The sequence below is a fragment of the Loxodonta africana genome, chromosome 24, assembly GCF_030014295.1.
Source record: "Loxodonta africana isolate mLoxAfr1 chromosome 24, mLoxAfr1.hap2, whole genome shotgun sequence".
In the NCBI taxonomy this organism is placed as follows: domain Eukaryota; kingdom Metazoa; phylum Chordata; class Mammalia; order Proboscidea; family Elephantidae; genus Loxodonta; species Loxodonta africana.
In genome coordinates, this window is record NC_087365.1 from 52003619 (window position 1) to 52025308 (window position 21690).

The 21690-nt window shown below is 44.7% G+C and overlaps 1 protein-coding gene across 1 annotated transcript in view; it reads left to right on the forward strand.

Annotated features, from left to right (window-relative positions):
* Nucleotides 1-4945: 4945 nt before the first annotated feature.
* The window catches only part of TSHZ2 (teashirt zinc finger homeobox 2), a 299030-nt gene continuing 282285 nt past the window's right edge, over nucleotides 4946-21690 (forward strand). Inside the window, exon 1 of the mRNA XM_023538735.2 lies at nucleotides 4946-5889. Within this exon, the coding sequence (XP_023394503.1) occupies nucleotides 5850-5889 (40 nt within the window). The 5' untranslated portion in view covers nucleotides 4946-5849. The remainder of the gene's footprint in view (nucleotides 5890-21690) is intronic.

Below are 21690 nucleotides of genomic sequence, written 5' to 3' on the forward strand. Positions count from 1 at the left end.
ATTTTTACTGACTACCAGTTCTGTGCCAGATACGGCACTGGACTAGGGGATATAGAGGTGAATAGGACAGAGTTCCTGTCCTTGTAAAGCTTACGTTTTAATTAAAACAAACAAACAAACCCACTGCCTTCGAGTGGATTCCGACTCATAGCGACCCCACAGGACAGAGTAGGACTACCCCATAGAGTTTCCAAGGAGTGCCTGATGGATTTGAACTGCCGACATTTTGGTTAGCAGCCGTAGCACTTAACCACTACGCCACCAGGGTTTCCTCACATTTTATTTAAGAGACATAATAAACAGACGAATGTGTGAACAAGTTACTTACAGATTGTCACAACTGGCATGAAGGATGAGAGAGAAAAGGACAGGAGTCACCCTCTTAGAGCAGGCAAGGTAAGATTCTCTAGGTAGGTGACATTTGAGTTTAGGTTGAAGATGAGAAACAGGCCCGGAGGTCTTGCTGGAGGAAAGAGTAAGTATGATAGCCCTGAAACCTGCACAGAAGGCATTACGGTAAACTGAGACATTCTCTTCATACTCAAGAAGCTCATGGGCAACCCAATGCCCAGTAAAAAGGGCTGTGCTGGCACAGGGTGGGCGTATGGGAAATATTTACTTTGATTGCTTTGGGTTGGAGGCTAATGGTAAGACAAGCAAACTAACAACAACAAAGTATACAGTGCAACAGGTGTTTTGATGGGGGGCTACCCTGGCTTCTGTGGATGCCATGAAAAGGCTCCCTGGCCCACCCTTTTGAGTGGATCCAAGAGTAGATCTCCTGGCTGCTCCTTGCAATAAACTCTACTAGCTTGATTCTCGTTACAAAATCCAGCCTTTACACAGGGAAGGTTCTCCTTCCTGGCACCTTATCGGAATCACCTGGGAAATTTTAAAATGTACTGTTTTTCTGGCCCCACCCAAGGATCTAATTTAGTAAGTCCAGGGTGGACCTTGGGCCTCTTTATCTTAAACAAAACAAAACAAAACAAAAACAAAGAACAAAAATTCCAGGTGATTCCGATGTTGAGCTGGTGTGGGAAAAGCTGTTCTGGAAGATAGGGTTGAGTCATTCCAATCCGTTCACGCCCTCACATATCCCACAGTTTGCGTGTTGGATCCTAGGATGCTGAGTTCCCTGGAGACCCACATCAGGCCAAACAGCTATTCCAAGCCACCAACTCCTGGAAGAAGTTTCTGAAAGTGCAGAACCTACGGTTTAAGGAAGTATTTTGTAAATTCTCATCATGCCTATACCACCTTCTCATAGTTTGCCACCCCCACGTCCCACTGGTAGTGTTATTTTTTGTTGTTGTTAGTTGGCGCAGAGTCAATCCCGACTCACTATTTACTCTCTATCTTTCTTTAAATAGATTTATTTTTAAAACTTAACTAAATGTATTTAAACTTTAAGTTGCTGCCATGATGGACAACAGTAGCTTTCGCTGACGTAGAAAGTAACCCTAAAGCAAATACAATGAAAACAAACCATTTTTTGAAAGTCTAGTTAGATACTATTGCCACTCCTAAGCTTCCGAGCCTGAGCTCTGAGGTTGCCTGGTTGGTAAATAGGAGTAAGCGTTAATGGCACAGTAGCACCAAACTGAGACTTTCTCAAATTAGAAAAAAAAAATTGAAAAGGAATCACTTTCTCACTATGTGATTCCACGTTATTTAATGTCTGCACCCCTGAAGTGCCTCTGGATACCACTGTATCATGCATCCCACTGGTACAGCCAAGATTGCCTTTGTTGATAACCAAGCTAAAAAGTCTAGGTTAGTAACAGTGGGGAAAAAAATGCAAAGTAACGAAATCACAGTTGAGAAATATGTGTTCTAGAATGTGTTGGTAGGCAGCTAAAAGGTAAGTATTGTAGAGGGTATTATAAATCCACCTATTATATTAGCAGCTATTAAATTTTTTTTTTTTTTTGAGGAAGAGGAGGGAGTGAAGGTAAAGATGAGAGAAGAAGGCTAGAAGGAGCTGGGGGGATTCTATAGCCCAGAGTCAAATATACCTGCCTAATTCCCTCCCAGCTCCTTCTGAGACTGGATCCAGTTCCCAGTTTCCTCCTTTCTTAATTCCCAGTCGTTGTAACAGAAACTTTTTGAAAGCATGGATCCTACCCTGTGTATTCTAGTATCCCCAGTACTAAGGGCAATGCCTTGTACCCCTAAGGAATGAACACGGTAGATATCTGCTAAATGGTTGGCTGAATGCAATCCAGACACCTTCAGTGTGCACAGGGCTTTCATGGAATATGGCAGGTTCGTGGTGAACTGCCTGCATTCTCAGTCTTCTTTTTGATCCTGCAACTGTGGAGTACAGGTCTGTGCTTTCTACTCAATAGGCTATGGTCCCTTGCATGGTGTTCTGTAAAGGACTGCTGGATAATTAGGAGTAACACCCATTTTCTGCCACTGCCAGCTATGAAGCTGGGTTTTCTCTGCCTCAGTTGCCTAAGGACTAGGCTGGGATTGGGAGGGGTTGACCGTGGGTGGAGATCACGCTTGGGCGATTTAGGGCAGGTGAGTTAACAACTTGTACCACATGTGTGAACAGGAGACGTGAGCAGCTGCCTCCTGCATGGAGATGACGTGAAAAATGATGACACAGCATTTTGCAGAGAGTGATAACAACGTGCTGTGGCCGACGAGCAGGATGGAGAGAGGTAAGTTTCCTAGAGCCCAAAAGAACTGTTAAGGAAAATACTTGTGGAACTAGTGATACCTGCTAAAGGTGGCAGGTGGGTGGGTTGTGGGTGGGTTGTGTGTGGGAGGGTGTCATATCACACCAGACAGGCCTCACTAGTGGGTAGGTGCATGGGCAAGGGGGTAGTGAGGAGTGGGCACAGATGAACCCCACCACAAAGATCACAATGGCAGTGTCACCTCTTGAGCCCCTAAACAGTCTTGATGTCTAAGCCCAAGTTGGCCTTACAGTTAGTAATTTTAGATTTGCTGGATTCCCAAAGAACAACAGATTTCTAGCAGGGTTCTTGACTGGGAATTCACCTGTGGAGGTAGGGGTTGCTTGTTCAAAATGCAGAACCCTAAACCCTGACCCAGAAGTTCCTGACTTAGAAGATCCAGAGCAGTGGTTCTCAACCAGAGGTGACTTTACCGCACCCCCCCCCCAGACATTTAGCAATGTCTAAAGACATTTGTGGCTGTCACAACTGGGTTGGGGGCATGCTACTGGCATCTAGTGGGTAGAGGCCAGGGATGCTGCTAAACACCCTACAATGCACAGGGGGACCTCCCATAGCAAAGTTAATAGTGCCACAATTAGGGAACTTTGTTCCAGAGTAAGGCCCAGAAATGTGCATCTGATCAAGGGCCTCGGGCGAGTCTGCTGGAGAAAGCAGATGCTCTCCCCTGAGTGAGTTAGACGGCATCCACCTTTTTGTTATGAAGGCATCCCTGCAGAGTTCCCTCTTGCCTAACTCTTTCTCCACGTTTGTTGTTGTTGTTGAGTGCTGTCAAGTCGATTCCAGCTCACAGCGACCCCACGTGACAGAGAAGACCTGCCCCATTGGGTTTTCTAGGCTAATATTTACAGGAGCAGATTGCCAGGTCTTTTCTCCTGCAGACGCACTAACCACACTAGGTGGGTTCAAACTGCCAACCTTTCGATTATCAGCCAACCGTTATGCCACCAAGGCCCCTTTCTCCAGATTTAGGACTCCACTTTGACTTGACGCCCCCCACAAACCTTGCCTGGTCACCATCCTCTCTTTCTCCCAGGTAATTGCTCCTCCCAGGTGCAACTCCTATCCCAGCATGGATTGCTTTCCTCTTGAATCATTTGTCTTCCTCACTCTATGGAGAGCTCCTTGGGGGCACGTCCAGGCTCATCCCATCCACAGGTGTGTCCCCAGCCCCTGGAAGGGCGCCTAGCCCATAGCTGAGGCTCAATGGTCACAGGCTGGCTTGGATGTGGCTCAGCTCAGGGGATACCTCCTGTATTGGCTCTAGAGCTGCACCTCTTCCACCCTGTTTTAACATCTCCACGGAGCTTTTCACTCTGAAATTATCTTGTTTACTTTTCATTTATTCAGCAAATATTTTACTGAGCACCTACTCTATGCTTTGCCCTATGACGTCACTGGAGATGTAACAGTGAACAAAAGAGGTAAAAATCCTTTCTCCCCTATGAAGCGTGTAGTCTATAAGAGGGACTCCTACAATAAACAGACAAAACTGTTTCTAATAGCTGTGACACTGATAAGCACAGTGGGATCAGGAGGAGGAATTTTAAGTAAGGTAGACTTCCGGAACAAGGTGGCATTTAGGCAAAAACTGGGTGCCTACCCCCATTAGAAGATACTTGCCAGGAGGGCCAGGATCTTGCCTTTCTAAGGCTCTGCTCTATCTCCAGAACAGGCACATAGTAGGTGCTCAACAAATAACGTTTAAACAAAAGGAGAAGAACCTGTAATTAAACAGTCAAGGAGGGTGGCCGGAGTATTGCTCATTCTATGACCATTCACCGATTAGCAGGAAGGTGGGGAGGGATGAAGGCTTTAAATTTAAGGGAGGTGGGGGCATTCTTTGTGGTCAGGTGAGCCCAGGGTAAGAGACTTAGAGGATGCAGGTCGTGGCTGGATGAAGCCTCCCCCCTCAAGCAAACCCAAGTTCTCCCCCTTCTAATACTGTTCACGGTCCCTGCTGGTCAGCTAACCTGGCCCTCTGTATCTCCCTTTCCAGTGTCCGAGTTCACCCATTACCCTCCCCCTTCCCCTCTCTCCTCCTGCCCCCAGGCCAGCCCTCTCCCCCCAGGGGTGTCCCCGGGCCTGGCGGGCGCGCCCTTGGCCCCGGCCAGTCCGGTCCCCCTCCCCCAGCCCCTGTCCCCCGCGGGACGCTGTCCCTTTAATAGACTCCCGCTGCCGCGCGCTCTGCGGCTGGGGAGTAAATTTCTCCCTGTCATCAGGTCGCGGGGAGAGGAGGAGGAGGAGGAGTTTGTTAATGTTCAGTTTGTTCAGCGGGATCGATGTTTGCTGGCATCGCCTCGCCCTGTCTTGTGTGTGTGCGCGAGAGTGTGTGTGTGTGTTTGTGTGTGTGTATGTGGGGTGTGAGTGTGTGTGTGTGTGGATGCGAGTGCGTGCGTGTGTGTGCGCGCGCGTGTGTGTGTCTGTGTGTGTGTGTATGTGTGTGTGTGTGAGTGAGTGAGTGAATTCCAGATTTTCTGTCTTTCCAAAACCCGCTCCTGTCCTCTCGCATATCACTCACAGACGGGGATCTGACAGCAGCCACCAACCTACGGTGATCTCTCTCCCCCCTGCGCGAATCCGCCATCGAGATCGGCGAGGAGGAGGAAGAAGAGGAGCAGGAGGAGGAGGAGGGAAAGAGGAGAAGGAAGAAGACTAAGAAGAAAAAGAAGAAACCCACTACCTTCCCAGGATTGCTTTTTTTTCCTTATCTTGACGCGCGCGTGTGCGTGCGACGCGTGTGCGCCCCTCGTCCCTTCCATCAGAACCCAGTCTTGGATGTTTAATAAAGAAACCAAGTGTCTCCACAGTCACCACAAAAAAATCAAAAATTCCAAAAAGCAAAAACAAAAAGAGAGAGGAAAAAAAATCCAAAACAAACAAACAAACAAGGCAGAACCAACCTCTACTTCCAACCAGCCGGCACCAGGCACCCGTATCTGCCACCCAGAGAGGGGGGTCTCTGGCCCGTGGTGGAGGAGTTGCAGGGGGGATCTTCAGGGGGACAGAGGCCGAGTGACGCCCTAGGAGCCACCAGGCAAGAGGCGGCGGAGCCCCAGAGAGGCGAGAGAGACAGCGGGCCCCCGCGCGCGGCTCGGGGCTGGGGCGCCAGAAGTGGGACTGGAGCGAAGTAGAGCGATGCCAAGGAGGAAACAGCAGGCACCCAAGCGGGCGGCAGGTAAGAGAAACGGCTCCGCTCCGGGCTGCCCAGCCTGAGCTGCCCTGCGCGCCGAGCTCCGCGTCTGCCCTCCTGGCCCCAGAGTCCGCCAGGACGCCACCCCCTAAGCTTTCGGGGCAGTTGGCCTCGGGTGGCCCTCTCTGACCCGCTACTAACCCCGTCCTGCCTTGCTTTCTCTGATCTCCCCTTTCCAGGATCTGGTGGGGGGGGGGGAGCTATCCCACCAAGCTTTCCCTCCTTCAACTTTTTTTTCCTCCACCCTCTACCCCACCCCTAACTTTCTCCTAGTCTGTTTCTTGCCTCCCGGGCCAAAGTTGGGTTAAGGATTTGGGGTGCGCGGAGTGGGGAGACAGCCGCTCAACCCCCGCATCCCGTGGCATGGTCAGTGTCAGTGGCTTCTGGCTTCCGGGGTCAGCGACTTTTCTTGCTGGGTTTGGGTCGCTCAAGTGTGAGTCTTGTCCAAGCCTCAGGCTGCAGGCTGGCTTTGGGGCAAGCAATAGTTCACCTTTGATCTCCAAGGTGGAAAAATCACCCCAGGAAAAACGGATGTACCTTTTGAATATGTTTTCTGGAAGGATCGCATTTGGAAATCTAATCAACACAGTCCCTGCCCTTAAAAAAGAAAGAAAGAAAGGAATGCCCCATAGAACATTGAAACAGCTCTGGATTTTCTTTGCCCGGAGAGAGTCGCAAACTTTGTAAATCGGCTCGTATGGTTAGAACTATCCCATTTGAATCCTTCCTCAAAATCTCCCACCCCCAGAAAGGAACTGGTTAATGGATCAGTACAATAGATCTTCTAGGGGATATATATATATTTTTTTCCTTTTGGGCTGCTTAATTGCTTTTTTAATAGTATGCTGGGGTTTTGTTTCTCGGAAGTGTAATATGAAAGTTCATTTTTCTTCTGCCAGACCCACCCACTGAAAAATCAGCTTTCCACTTGATTGCTAGTTTTCATTTGACATTTGATTGATCACCTGTCATCTCGCTGCCTTTGATCTATTCATTCTTGATATATATCAATAAATCACTCACCATGGTAACTCAGAGTGCCAGTGACGCAAGCCTTGCCCTCTAGATTCAGAGCCAGACATGCACAATTATTATCTTGTTTGGCTTTTAATGTGGGCGTTTTTATTTCTTTGTGTCCTTTAGCTGAATCAAGGCTTTAGTGAAAAGCTGAAGTTTATTTATTTTTTTTTTTCTCCTCTCTTTGCTGTCTTTCTTCACCCTCTTGCTTTAAAGAGCATCAGCTAAGGCTGTAGACCCTGGGCATTTCATTCTGTCACAGCTTGAGCAAAGCCTAGGGAGAAGTTCGGTGGAACACTTTAATAAACTTTGCGAAGTCACCCTTAGGACAAATCCAGAGTTAGCTGCAAATCTGGGGGAAGTGGCTGTTTGTGTCTCAGCATACTGGACCACCAAGCTTACAGTCCATCGCTGCCTGATTCCAGCCCAGAATCATACTACATGTGCTTCGAAATATCCACAATTATCTTCCCTTCTGAGCACAGAATTGCTGCCATAAATGTTTGTAGGTTGTTTCTAGTTCCATGTGGAAATATCATTTCTAAAGTTGTGATTCCTATATTTTCCCAGGGTTTGCCTAAGAGCAAAATCATGAAATATTTTTAATGCCATGTATATTTGGACCTTGGCTAGTCGGTGAGGCTTTTCTTCTTTAATTCTAGGTACCACTGTTAAAAACAGTTTTTCCCTCGTACCCCTGTCCCTTTCTGCATGAGATTCACTTATTTTTGAAAACAGATTGTGCTGCGATCTGGCAGCATTGGGGTGTGACCGGCCTTCCAGACTCAGAAAGAGTAAGCTAGCTCTGTCGGGTTCTGGCAACGTAAGTTTAAGCGTAGCTAGATGATTACAGATAACGTCCTTATTGTTGTCCCGAAAGAGAGCCCTGGGCTACAGTCCAGCTGTAGCGATACTGCCCTGAAAATTACTCCTTCATTTTTTTTTTTTCCTTGTTCCGGTAAAGGCCATCAACAACTAGGCAGTAATTTAAATTACCAGAATGACTGGACATGTCTCCTTTAGTAAGCTCATTACAAAAAGTGCCTTGCTCAGAATTGCACTACTTTGATTATAATTATCCTCTGATCAGTGAGGATCCAGGTGTATGTAACAGAATGCTGTCTCACATTATTTAAATGAGACCGTTTTCCTTAAGCTGGTTACCCTTGGTGCTAGTTCGTCTGTGTATGGTTTGAGTGTGTGTGTTAGAAACTTGTAACTGTCGTTTCAGTTTTCTGACCTATTGTATTCCTAGTGTTTTTGTATGTATGTGTTCAGGGCTCTGACTTTTTTTCCCCTGGAAGAAGTGAAAACCCTTGTCAGACTGGAAGGGAGTAATTCATTTCATACTCAGTGAGTCCCCTCTTTAAGGTATTTATCTGTTCACATATTAATAAAGGAATTTTTGCGTTCGTACCACGTTTATTCCACACGTCTGCGGTCATCGGGTGCCTTACTCTGCTTTAGTTCAGCTGGTCATTCGCAAAGTAAAGTTAGCCACTTTGGGGTTCTTAAGCCAGTTAACATCCAGGAAAGGGGAAAAAAATGGTGGGGCGGGGGGAGGCTTTAAAGTTGTGGACCTCCCAACGTTTATCACTGCTTAAAATTAAACACAATGCACAACTGTAAGTAATTACTCCCCGGCACTGATGTTGAAAGCTTGATTTCGAGCTTGATTAATGAATAATGTAAGATAGAACAAGGCTGCTAGTGAATCAGAGCTGAGACGCTCCTGGAGGACTCTCTTTCCCCAGCACTGTTCCAGAGCTATCTGGTCCCTTCCCAGGGTTAGTTTTAAGTTCCATGTTTCAAGGAGACACTTACAGGACTTCCTCATAAAGCAGGTATCCACACAGAAAAAGTGGAATGATGTTAGAAACGATGGGCAATCCTTGTCTTGGGTGATATTCCTACCCCTTTTAGAGGGAGGGAATACAAGGTAGGCAATTCTTTTTAAGAAAACAGCTAAGTCAGAACGTTTCCCTCCGAAATGTCATCCCCCCGCCCCCCAGCTTTCTAAAGCTATGCTTTCCCCCATGCTATGACTTAGGGTTAGGAAAAAAAAAAAAGTTTAGAAAGCAGCCTACAGTTCTCGAGGGGTTTGTGTATGTGGGAGTGTGTGTGCGCGCATATGCGCTTCCTTCCTGGCATGTATATTTCACTCACCATGAAAATGCATCCAATTTTACCTGAAAATATTCCCGGATTCCGTTCCTGCATCTTTTCCCCCTTGTCCATTTTCGGGAGAGAAGAGAAGATGGCAGGAAGGTAAAATAAAACGGAAGAGTGTTTTGATTTGTTTGTATTTGGCAGGACACAGAGTAGTTAAAAATATAAAATTATAGACTTATCCTCCAACACTACTATTTTCTACAGCCCCCTCGGCCTTCGTATGCACACGTGTGTAATACATATTTTATTTCACCTTCCTGAACTATTGTGTTTATAGCAATGCCAGCCAAGAGCAACAGGACGCAAAATATTTTGTGATCCTATATGTGTGACTATCTAATATAGACTTAAATTCTGTGAATCTGGCCCTGCCCAGCCAAAGCACTGAGATGCTTCCTTCTTCCTGCTGACTCTCAGGTGCCAGCTGATAATCCAGAACTGAGGGAAGCCTTGCAGGGAAGAAAGAGCTAGCTCCCTCAATTTATTTTGTTTATTTAACATGGCGATGAATAATGCAGGTTTTGTTTTTATGAGTGTCCTTGTGTGGCAGTAAACAGTAGACTATTAGCAATCATTACTTAAAAGTTGCAATTTGCACCTTAATAGCACAGGTTATTTACATGGGAAACCTATTCAGTGGGGACAATTCTGAATACTGCGGTGGAACAGAGATGACCTGAGAGATCTCTTTTCCCACCTCATGACAGCGGTGACTCGGGATTAGAGGCTGAGATTTCTGCAGCTCCAGCTAGAAGAACAGGGGAAGGGCAGGCAGCTGGGGGTGAGATCTACCTTTCATTTTCTGGCAAATGGCACAGGATTCTAGAAAACAGGAAGCAAGGTGGAGTCAGGACCCTGACTCTCACTTTGTTTCAACATCCTTCAGAGAGACGAGTTCACATCTTCGAACTTCTAAATATTTCGTGCTAGAGGCCGCTTTGCTTACCTGAAGGGGTAATGAATGGAAAACTCGCACACGCCAAAGAGGCCCAGGCACATGAACTGTCCTGGCTATTCTTGTTACCTAAGTTGGATCCTTGAAGAAGAAAGTACAGATACCTGGAAATGGCTTCATCCACATGGTGTTTTGGACTGAAATTGACAGCTGAACTGGTCCTCTCCTGCTCCCCCTCTTGATTTCCTTCTTCCACCTCTCACCTCACCCTTAAAGACCCAGATTGAATGGGACATCTGGAAAGCCCATTTGTTTTAGGCATTTATTGATTTCATTTTTAATCTGCCATATTAGGACACAATGCATTAACCCTGATCAGCAGATTGCAAGTGACAGGGAGTTCTAGTGGAGCTCAGTGTGGGAGGGGGGCTCGGGGAAGCTTCTTGGCAGTGACTGTCTTCTCTGGGGCTTGGGGTCTGGGAGCTGGTGGCTCTTTTGGGAGAGGGTAGAGATACTCCTCTTTTCTGAAGACTAAACTTTTCTTTTTCCACCACTTTCCATTTATTTTCTTCTCCCAGTTGCCTCGATTCTATTGTCCCCTTTCAGGAAACTTCACACCCGACAAATTTCTCCTAGGCATCTTTAGCAGATCTGTCCCTGGGAGCATCTAGCCTTTTGTCACATTTGCTAACTGAGGCTCATGCTTTCATTTTATCCCAGCTAACTTCTCCCTCATTTGACGGGATTTCTCCAACTGAAGGGTACCTGGGTTGATCTGTTGCTCTTCCCTGTAGCTTGGGGAGTGTGCTCTCAATTAAGCAGGTTTTAAAGGGGGGCAGAGCCTGGCCTTTACCAAGGCCACCGAAACCATGCACCTCTGCTCATCCCTTGAGCTGAGCTTAGGAAAACCAGCCAAGAAGAAAGCCTAGGCCCTGTTCGTGTTTGTGCTGGGTCTGTAATTAGCCGACACGAGTGAAATTTCCAGAATCGAGCTTCCCTTCCATCAGGGTATTTGTCCTATCAATTTTATTTAGGGATGTCATGGTCTGGAAAGCTTCAGCCACTATTTCAAAGGCAATTCCTGTGTTCACCCAAGTCCCCTTTAAAAAACACAGAACTGCCTAACAAATTCTATATTAAGACCAGGCATATCCAGAGTATCATTTTCGTTGGATGCAAAGTCAGTTGGAAATACATTAAACTAACAGAGTGTCTTGCATCGCTTCCCCGAAGCTGTGCTTTTTCATTACATATTTAATTACAATCAAATTGAGCGACTTTTATTAAAAAAAAAAAAAATCACAGTGGTATTAAAAGAAGCTTAGCACACAAATAATTTTATTGCTTCACAAGTTGAGAGGACTGTTATATTTTTATTTCTTTGGGAGGAATGTATTTACATTTTCCAATGCTATGATAAATACAGAATATCTTAGACAGCAATCTCTGATCAGGGAGATCTCACCCTTTACCCTTTACCCTCAGTGAACAGCCTCACCCTAGGAGGGATTTTTATATACATCTTTCCCTGTAATTTGTAACCATTTGGAATGGTTTTTTTTTTTTTTTAAGTTTTATAAATTTGATTTAAAGTTAGAAATTCTCGTGTTCCTTAGGGCGAGCTTTGGCAAGCAGCTCTTTGATTATGAATAAGCGTAGTCATTCTAACCTTAGAAGAAATAAGCTCACTGTGAGCTCTTGATTACCTGGATAGTGCAGTCGGAAAAAAAGCCTCGTAGGCACAGGCTTCTGTCACAACACACTGTTCTTACTGGGTTTGCACTTTTCTTTTTCCCCCTACTACTGACCTTTTGGTTACTTGTTTTAAGAACTTGTTTCCAAGAGAAGGATTGCATTTAGAGTGGGTTTCAAGGTACACCAGCTCTTTAAGAAATGATAATAAAGAATTGCAGATTTTTGAGCCCAAATGTCTGTTGCTGGACTAGGTCTGCAAACTAAGAGCAAGGCGTCTCTGCAAAACCATGGTTTCGAGTCTAACGTGTCCATTCATCTGGGGCGTCCCCAGCAGTGTGGTCATAGTCATATTGCTCGTTTTGTCAAGAAATCATTCACGAGGGTGCTGGACTCAGGTCCTTTCTGAAGATGTGGTGTATAGACCTAGACCCACAGAAAGGAAATCCGAGATGCCAGTGGGAATTGCTGATCTATTTGTTTCCAGAGCAAACTCGATGGTGAAATGATGAACTAATTCGGAGGCATTTGAAAGTCATTAAAATGGCCATTTGGAATTTCCGATTGTGGCCTTTCTCAATCTCTTGCATTCTTGGTATAGAAAAAGATGTCCTGCGGGCACCCTCAAGTACTCTGGGATGCCAAAGCAGTGCCTAAAATTGTTTAAAATTTCAGAACTTAAAATTCAGGCAGCTGGGCTGGATAATCCTGTTATTAATCTATCAGTATTATTTAGCTGCTCTTAACTGCAGGGTAACGCACAATGCAAAAGTTTTAGAGACAATGAGCTTAGAGAAATTACATGAAAAAAAAAAATACCTGGATCATATTTGAAAGCATTTGTCTTGAATTTTGCTCATCTAAATGTGAGTTCCTATTCCATCTGTGCTATTAAAAAAAAAAAAAAATTCAATATCTCCAGACCTGCTACTCCAGGCTGAACCAGGATCTAATTAACTCTCTAAAAAACGTACAAAAATTTAGGACATTCTAATGTACATCCTCTTAAAAAAAATAGTTTTAGAAAACTGAATGTGGGTATGCAAACCAAAAGAAAACCCTCAAAAACCTCTCCAGGCTAGGTAGCTCAGTGTTCAGGATGGAAAACTTTGTTTCAGCAGGACAAGGAGAAAATAGCGTTGTGTGTTAACTACACATCTCCCCTTGGCAAACGAAGAGCAGTGAAGCAGGGAAGATTTTTTAAGGAGCTTCTTAGCTCTTTTGCATCTCTCTCCAAAGACTAATTTAATTGAAAAGCTTGTATTGTCCATTTATGTTAAGGAAAGCCTTCCTGCTTCCATAAGGCTGTTAGACACTAAGGTGGGTTAAAAAAAAAAAAAGACGGCATTGCACAGTTTCTCCTAGTACAAAAATTAAAATCACTGGCCTTAATTAGTTAAGTGCTTTCATAGCTGAAGGCAGACTCTGAAATCACCCCTAAGCTTTCTTCCTAAAGCTACATATAGGACATTTCTATGGAAATGATACAGCTTAGATATTAAGGTAGACGCCACACAGTTATTGTTTTTAATGAGGGTAGTTATGAAGGGTGGAATGAGATAAAAAAAACAGTTGGCAGCGGCCATTCTGTTTTTAATGAACTTGAAGGAAACTTCCCTAATGCTTTACTGCATCATGAAAAATCCATGAAATCTGGTATCATGAGAGATTCAAAAAAGAGACAGAGGGTCAAGGTCTTTGATAGGGGAAAAACGACTGCTGTGTAAGTGAGAGCAACGGCATATAAATACCTCTGTATAAACTGCATGGGGCTTACTTTAAATCACCTCGATTTATCAGATCCTTGGAATTTTCTACGTATTTAGGAACCTCTCACATATACCCCGAGGAGCTATGAATAGCTTCTGGGCCAAGGTGATGCTGTAGAGAGGAATTAAATCTATTCTATGTACCCGGTACCATTTGGCACAGAAGAAATGCCAAAATTAAAAGCTATAAGTGTGTTTTGTATCAGAATTGTTTTGGGCTCTTCCCCTTTATTAGAGAGTTTGGTACATTGCTTCTGCTGCTTCTTCCTTCCCCACCTTCTCTTAGACTAGATTTTTGACTGCAGATGGAGTAGTGCAATAGAACCAAGTGACTGGGGTTCTGGTTGTGGTTTTACTCCACACCCTGGAGAAGCTCTAGAGATAAACGTTGCTCTCAGGTTAAGAATTTTGCATAAGAGTTTTGGAGTCAGACCCAAGTTCAAACCCCCAGGTCTTGCTAGACTGTGAACTTACAGAGGCTGCTCAAATCTCTGCTCCTCGCTTTCCAACCTATAAGATAGAGGTAATCACAGCTTTTCTTGTGCCCTGGGTCCTTTGAAAGGATTCTATGAGGCTAGGGCTGAGAAAAGGAAACCTAGTGGGACAATGGTTAAGTGATTGGCTGCTAACTGAAAGGTCGATGACTCAAACCTACCCAGAGGCTCTGTTGGCGAAAGACCTGGTGATCTGATAAAGGTTTACAGTCTAGGAAGACCCTATGGGGAAAGTTCTGCCCTGTCCTATAGGGTCGCTGTGAGTCAGAATTGAATTGATGGCACCCAATAACCACAACGGGGCTGAGAAAGTGCATGACACTGTTAGGTGTCGACCGATTTAAGAGAATACTGTCTTCACCCTGAAGAAGCAAGTTGTGAAAAATTTCTACCAGAAGGGAAACACGCAATCCACCAGTTATCATGGGAGAGTCCAGGGGAGTCCAGGACTTGAAAGAAATCAGATGTGGATGAATTTTTATGTTTTAACCTAGAAATACATTTACCGTGTAGTGTTTTAGGCTCTTCTGAGGCAGACTCATGCTGGGCTGGCTAGAACTCTGGACCGGCTCAAAATAAAAAAAAATTTTTTTTCAACAATCAGTAATTATCACACTGGCAACAACAACTGTTAAAACGACTATTACAACAACAATGACAGTGGAATCTGTGCCATTTAAATGCTTAGTATATTCCAGGCGCTTTACCAAGTGCTTCATGTTACTTACATTCATTCAATTAAACAATTGTTTTTTAAGTTCCTACTATGTGCCAGATCCTCTTCTAGGTACCTGGGACTTGGGGGTGGGGGTGAATAGGATGGGCATGGTCCCAGGGGATGTTACCCTCAAGTTGGGAAAGTGAGGAAATATATAAGTAAACTAATAAAGGAAAAGGATCATTTTCCTATAGAATTAAAAGCTCTGTGATGACTATAGTTTTCTAAAAGCAAAAGAATGAGAGCAGGAGTTGAGGCAACTCGAGTGTGGGTGGTCAGGGGTAACCTCTCAAAGGAGAGTCCGTTTGAGCTGAGTGTTAATCTTTATAACATTCCTATGAGTTAGGTGCTAGTATAATCCGTTTTCCTGATAGGGATCTGAGTAACTTGCATAGTAGATTGCTCAAGGCCATCCAGTCGGGGAGCTGGCCTTTGAATTCACCTCTCCCTGCTTTCAGGGCCCAGGCATTTAATAATCCATTGGAAGAGTTTATCTAGAATGGCCATGGCAATTTGCCAAGGAAGGACCATCAACTCCTATTTTTCTTCCCTTGTGTCTGTTGTGATGTCTCTATCTGTGGGGGTGAATTGAGAGCATTGACACAGGATGCTACCTTTAGTGACATCTCCAAATACAATCTTCAGGCCATCTAATACATATGGAGTTGGCACTTTCTTGAACTTTCTTTCATGTGTATTTGTGTGTTTTCATGCATTCATTCATTCAACAAGCATTGACTATGCAACTACTATGTGTCAGGCATTGTTCTAGGTGCTGGGATAAAGCAGTAGGAAAAAAGTAAATAGAAAAGTCCCTGCTTTCACACAGCTAATATTCTTATGGGTGAGACCAAAAAACTAATGACCAAATAAATATATCACCTAATATCGAACGGTGCTATTTACATTTCATGAGGAGCTTTTGTGGTGCAATGGTTCAACACGTGGCTACTAACCAAAAAGTTGGTGTGTCAAACCCACCCAGTGGCTCCATGGGAGAAAAGACCTGGTGATCTGCTCCCATAGAGATTACAACCTAGAAAACCCTATGGGGCAGGTCCACTTTGTCACATGGGGACACTATGAGGCAAAGTCAACTCAATGGTACCTAACACCAACAACAACATTTATATTTCATAAACATAAAATAGGATTACTGGGGTAGAGTGTGTTCTGATGGTTGCTATTTTATAGAGTGGTCAGGGGTGGTATTTCTCAGGTGATGACATTTGATTGGATTTGAACACACAGTGAAGGACTAGCCAAGCAGAGATCTGGGAGAAGCGCATTCCAGCAGAGGAAGCAGTACATGCCAAGGGCCTGAGGCCAGAATGGACTCGCATGTTTGAGAAGTGTGTAGGAGGCCAGTGAGGCAGGAGCAGATGGAATTGGAGAGAGTGATAAGGAACAATAGGAGAGATAGGCAAGTGCAGATGATGTATGCCTTCTGGTTTTGATTCTGAGTGTGATGGTGTGATACCCTTGGAAGAGTACAATCAGGGAAGTGATAGGATCTGATTGGGTAATCCGTAGAACATAGACCTTTGTTTGTATTTTAAAGGTGGTGATGAACTTAGGCCTATTCCTCTATCTAATCTATTTCCAAGGTCACCCTGCAATAGTCAGTAGGATGCTTAGACTGTTGGAGGTGAACCTAGAGATAAAAGCTCATTCCCAGCTTTGAGGTAGCGAGTGACTGATACTGGCATGGACTCCATGACATCCATGAGGGTATGGGAAGACATGTGTTAGGATCCAAGCAATTCTGGGATCCAGCTGCAGTTCTGCCATACTTAACTTGCTGTGTACTTTGAGGCAAGTTCCTTGACCTCACTGAGCCTCGGTTTCTACATCTGTTAAATGGGGGTAATAACATTTCTTACCTCACATTGTAGTTGTGATGATTAAATAATGGGATGTAGATAAAGCCCTTGGTGGGGGTCCTGGCACTTACAAAAGATCTTGTTAATAAATGAATGTCTTTCTTCTTCCTGTTGTTTTCTTTTTTTTCCTGTATGAATTCCAGGACAAATCCAACCACCTGAATTAGTCCTCGGCACATATTAGGCACTAACTAAATATTTCCTGCTGAATGAATAAATGAGTCTGTAAATAAATGAACAAATAAATACTTTAATGAGTCTATTGCTTTGTATATTAATTAATTGCTTTCGAGTATGAGGATCTCTCTTACACATCTCAGATTTTTTGGCAGCCTCCCTACCACTCATGATAATAGCTATACTTTGAATATTGATCAATGTAGCAAAGATTAACAACAAAAATATAGTGATTTTAGTAATACACTTGTATTTTTTTCATCATGACGTCATCTATCCCCAGCTGAAGAGCTGTGATTCTCCTCTGTGAGATAAGAATTACTATTTATTCAGCTTACTTTACTAAAAAAAAAAAAAAAGAAAGAAAAAGACCCATTGCTGTCCAGTCGGTTTCAACTCATAGCTACCCAACAGGACAGAGTAGAATTGCCCCACGGCGTTTCCAAGGAGCAGCTGGTGGATTTGAACTGTCAGCCTCTTGGTTAACAGCTGAGATCTTAACCACCATGCCACCAGGGCTCCAGTTTATAGACAGTGCTTAAGGAGCCCTGGTGGTGCACTGGTTAAGCATCCAGCTGCTAACCGGAAGGTAGGCAGTTCGAACCCACTAGGCACTCCACAGGAGAAAAGACCTGACAGGCTGCCTCTGTGAAGATTACAGCCTTGGAAACCCTGTGGGACAGTTCTACCCTGTCCTATAGGGCTGCTATGAGTTAGAATCAACTCGATGGCAATGAGTTTTTTGGTATAGATAGTCCTGCTGATAACATGGATTTGTAGACTTCCTACTGGATAAGAACCAAGGCCCCCAGTGGAGCATCACTGGTGGAGGCGAAGGGCTTAGGCTCCTAGTTTCTTACCCCTGGGCTTCAGCCTCTCCCCACTTCTCTCAGGTGCTTTGCTTTTCTGATGCCAACAGCCTCCAGATGCTCACAGCCTCCCAGGGTTTGGCAACTCTCCCCCTCCCCCACCAGCCAACCTGTCCTCCTCCCCTCAGGCCCAAGGCATCAAAGCTTAGGGGTTGTTAAGCTAATAGGAGAAGGTTACCTGGTAACGCCTTCTTCACTTTTTAATTGTCACCTTCAGATAAGTGCCTGGATGCAGGAAGAGAAGGAGGCTAGCTGGGTACCTGGTAGGGTATATCTTAGGACAAAGAGATTTGGGATCCTGGAGAGCTTTTGGGGATTTTTGATACCTGTCTCAGAACCTTTTATATTTTATTTGTTAAAACACCTGCTGTTGAAAGTCAACCATGTCTGTATCAGGTGCTGTTCTAGGTACTGGACTAGAGCCTTGAATAAAATCAACAATGCCCCTGCCTTCTTGAAGCTTACACTTCATGTGGCAAACAGGTGAACAACAAAGGGAGCAGAGGACTCCATCACGTCACATCAGACCAAACCTGTTGCCATCAAGTTGATTCCAACTCATAGCAACCCTAGAGGACAGAGTAGAACTGCTCCATAGGATTTCCAAGGAGTGGATGGTAGATTTGAACTGCTGACCTTTAGGTTAACAGCCATAGCTCTTAACAACTGTGCCACCAGGGCTCCTTACATCCTGTCAGGGAGTGGTATTTGCAATGAAGACATTTAAAGGCGGGTAGAGGTACAGCGAGTTCCTGGGTGATGCAAAAGGTGAGCATACTCGGCTGCCAACTGAAAGGTTGGAGGTTTGAAGCCATCCAAGTGTGCCTTGGAAGAAAGGCCTGGCAATCTACTTCCATAAAACAGCCATTGAAAACCCTATGGAGAGCAGTTACAGTCTTGCACACGTGGGGTCACCACAATTGATGGCAACTCTTTGTTGTTTTCTTTTTATTTTTAAGGGGTAGAACAGGACAGAGGGTGTGCTGTTTTAGGAAAGATGGTCAGGAAAGGCTTCTCTGCAGAAGTGATGTTGAAACTGGGTCCTGGGTGAAGTGACTGGGACAAAGCACAGCTCTCTGGGGAAGACAACTCCAGGCAGAGGGAACAACAAGCCTAATAGTCCAGGGCTGTAGGGTGCTGGGGGCACTGGAGGAACAGCAAGGAGGCCAGAGAGGCAGGGTCAGGGGGAGGGAGAGTAATGGAATAAAAAGATGGACAGATGCTAGACCTCATAGGCATCTGTCCATCCCTCATAGGGCAGAGTAGCCTTGGAGGACTTGGGAGCAGGGGAAGGACAGGATCTGACTGAGGGTTTTACAGGATCATTCTGGCTTCTGTGTTGTTTATTGGGACCAAAGGTAGATGCAGGTTGACCATGCAGGAGGCTACTCCATAATCCAGTCAAACGTTGGTGATGACTTGAACCAGATCGATGGGGAGGAGTTGGGAGAAGTGGTCCAAAGGTAGACTACAGGATGTGCTGAGGGGCTGGAGGTGGGCTGGGAGATAAAATGAGAAGCAGACAAAAGCAGTATATGAAAAGCCTATGTTTATCATAAGGCACCCTGGTGGTGCAATGGTTAAGTGCTCAACTGCTAACAGAAAGGTTAGCAGTTCAAACCTGCCCAGCGGCTGTGCTGAAGAAAGACCTGGCAACCCTCTCCCATAAAGATTACAGCCTAGAAAACCCTGTAGGGCAGCTCTCCTCTGTCACATGGGGTCGCTATGAGTCAGAATCGACTTGATGGCATTTAACAACAACATGTTTTTCCTATTAGTAGTTTATCTACTTTTTTTCTTTTATTTTTCTCCTCCATTTATAAATAAAGTGCTTACTGAATCCTGTCCATCTGCCTTTCTCTGAGCCAAAGCAGAAATGATGAAAAGGGTTTCGAGTTGAGCAGGTAGAAGGAGGCTACTCTTCTCAAAACACATTTCATCGAGTCTGAGAATCATCTCTTCTTAGGGCTGTTAAACCCCTCAGACAACGCAGTGCCCCAGCAAGGGTAGACCGCAGAGTCAGACAGATATGGGTCTCATGGCTGGCTACGGGTCATGTCCTCACTCTGTGACCTTGGGCACCTTTGCCTTTTGGGGTTTCGGTTTCCTTACCAGCAAAACTAGGTATAAGAGGACTTATTTCATTGGGATTTTAAAAGGATTAACTGAGATAGATCAGGTAACAGGCTTAGCCCAGTGCCTAACCAGATAACCTATTGCTGTCCAGTCTGCTCTGACTCATAGTGATGCTATAGGACAGAGTAGAACTGCCCCATAGGGTTTCCAAGGAGTGGCTAGTGGATGTGAACTACTGACCTTTTTGGTTAGCAGCCAAGCTCTTAACCACTGTACCACCAGGCCCAGTGCCTACTGCAGGTTAAGTAGTAATAAATTTTAACCATTTTATTAACAAGTTAACAAACCTCTCCACAACTTGATTTGCTTATTGGTAATATGGGGATAATAAAAACTCCCTTTCTGGGTTGTTGGGAGAAGTATTAACACTTGCAAAGCACTTAGAAGAGTGCCTAGTATACAGTAACCAAAGCAAACAAACAAAAAACAAAAAAACCAAACCTGTTGTTACTCAGTTGATTCCGACTTCTAAGCGACCTTATAGGACAGAGTAGAACTGCCTCGTAGGGTTTCCAAGGAGAGCAGCTGGTGGATTCAAACTGCTGACCTTTTGGTTATCAGCTATAGCTCTTAACCAGTACATCACCAGGGTTTAAGCACTCAATAAATGTTACCTGTTATTAAAATAATCACCATGACTCAGATGGAAACTTTCGACGTTAGACTTTGTGTCTTGGTTGCTTTCATTCCCATATAACTGGCAGTCAGTAGATATTTTTTTGAAGGAGTGAATGATGGTGATGTTGTTACAGGGAATCAAAGGGAGAAAACCCAAGGAGAAGAAGGTGCACCTCTCGGGGGTAGAGTTAGAGATCACCTGAACCATCATCACCTCCAATGGAAGCTTACAGCTTTCTCCTCTACCCCAGTCTTCAAGAGCTTTATGCAACGTATTTATGAAGGATGCAAGCCCAACCCTGGACAGTTCTTAACCCAGAACTGCCCCCATTATGGGCTGTTACACCACTGGTGGTAGCAAAGATGATTTTTAGATAGTTTTAAGTAGCACTGAATCATGCAGTGAAAATAATACCCTGTTTTGAACACCATTTCACCCCTTGTATTAAAGCACGAAGGCTGTATCAGTATGGGGTTAGCTTATCTTTAACATCTGTCTTGTTTATCAGAAAGAGCAGACCTCAGACTCAGAAACTTTAACAAGCAGTGGTATCTAATGAAGAATAAAAAAATAACTCTTGGGTTTTCATTGTTCAGTCATCAATGGCAAATGCGACGTTTTTTTCCGTTGACCATGTTATTGTTAGTTGCCACTGAGTTGGTACCGACTCATGGTGAACCCAAGTGTGGAAAGCAGAACTGCACTCCATAGGGTTTCAAGTCTGTGGCCTTTTCAGAAGCAGATCACCAGGCCTTACTCCCAAGGTACTTCTGCATGGGTTTTAGCTGCCAACCTTCTGGTTAGTAGTCAAGTGCTTAACAGTTGGCACTGCCCCAGGATTCTCCCTCATGGACCATGGTGATATAGATTTCTATTTGAAAATAAAACCATTTCAGTCAATGAAAGCGTGAATTGTTTGAAGGAAATTTATAGAAGAATCAATAGGGGGGGAGGATCTTGTACAAACCATGAAGATGGTGTACAATGACTCAATCTGAGAACATGATGGAGGCCGAGGGCCTGGGCAGGGCCAGGGTTTCGCGGAACTAGCTGTGAGAAAGGGCTGCCACAGTACATCTAGGTCAAAGACGCTCCCGGAAGACCAGAGGCTTTCATGAAAACTTCAAAAACTTTGAAAACCAGAAAGAACCTCCCCTCCAGGATATCAGAGAAAAATTATCAAAGGTCTTAACTCCCCCAGGGAATTTTGCAAATATGGAAGGACTGAGAATGGTTTTCCATCTGAATAGAGCAGGTGTTCTCAACCTTGGTCTTCTACACTTGTCACTTAGAGACTTTGTTAAAGTGCAAACCTGTGGATTCCCAGGCCCGAGCCTAGAGGCTC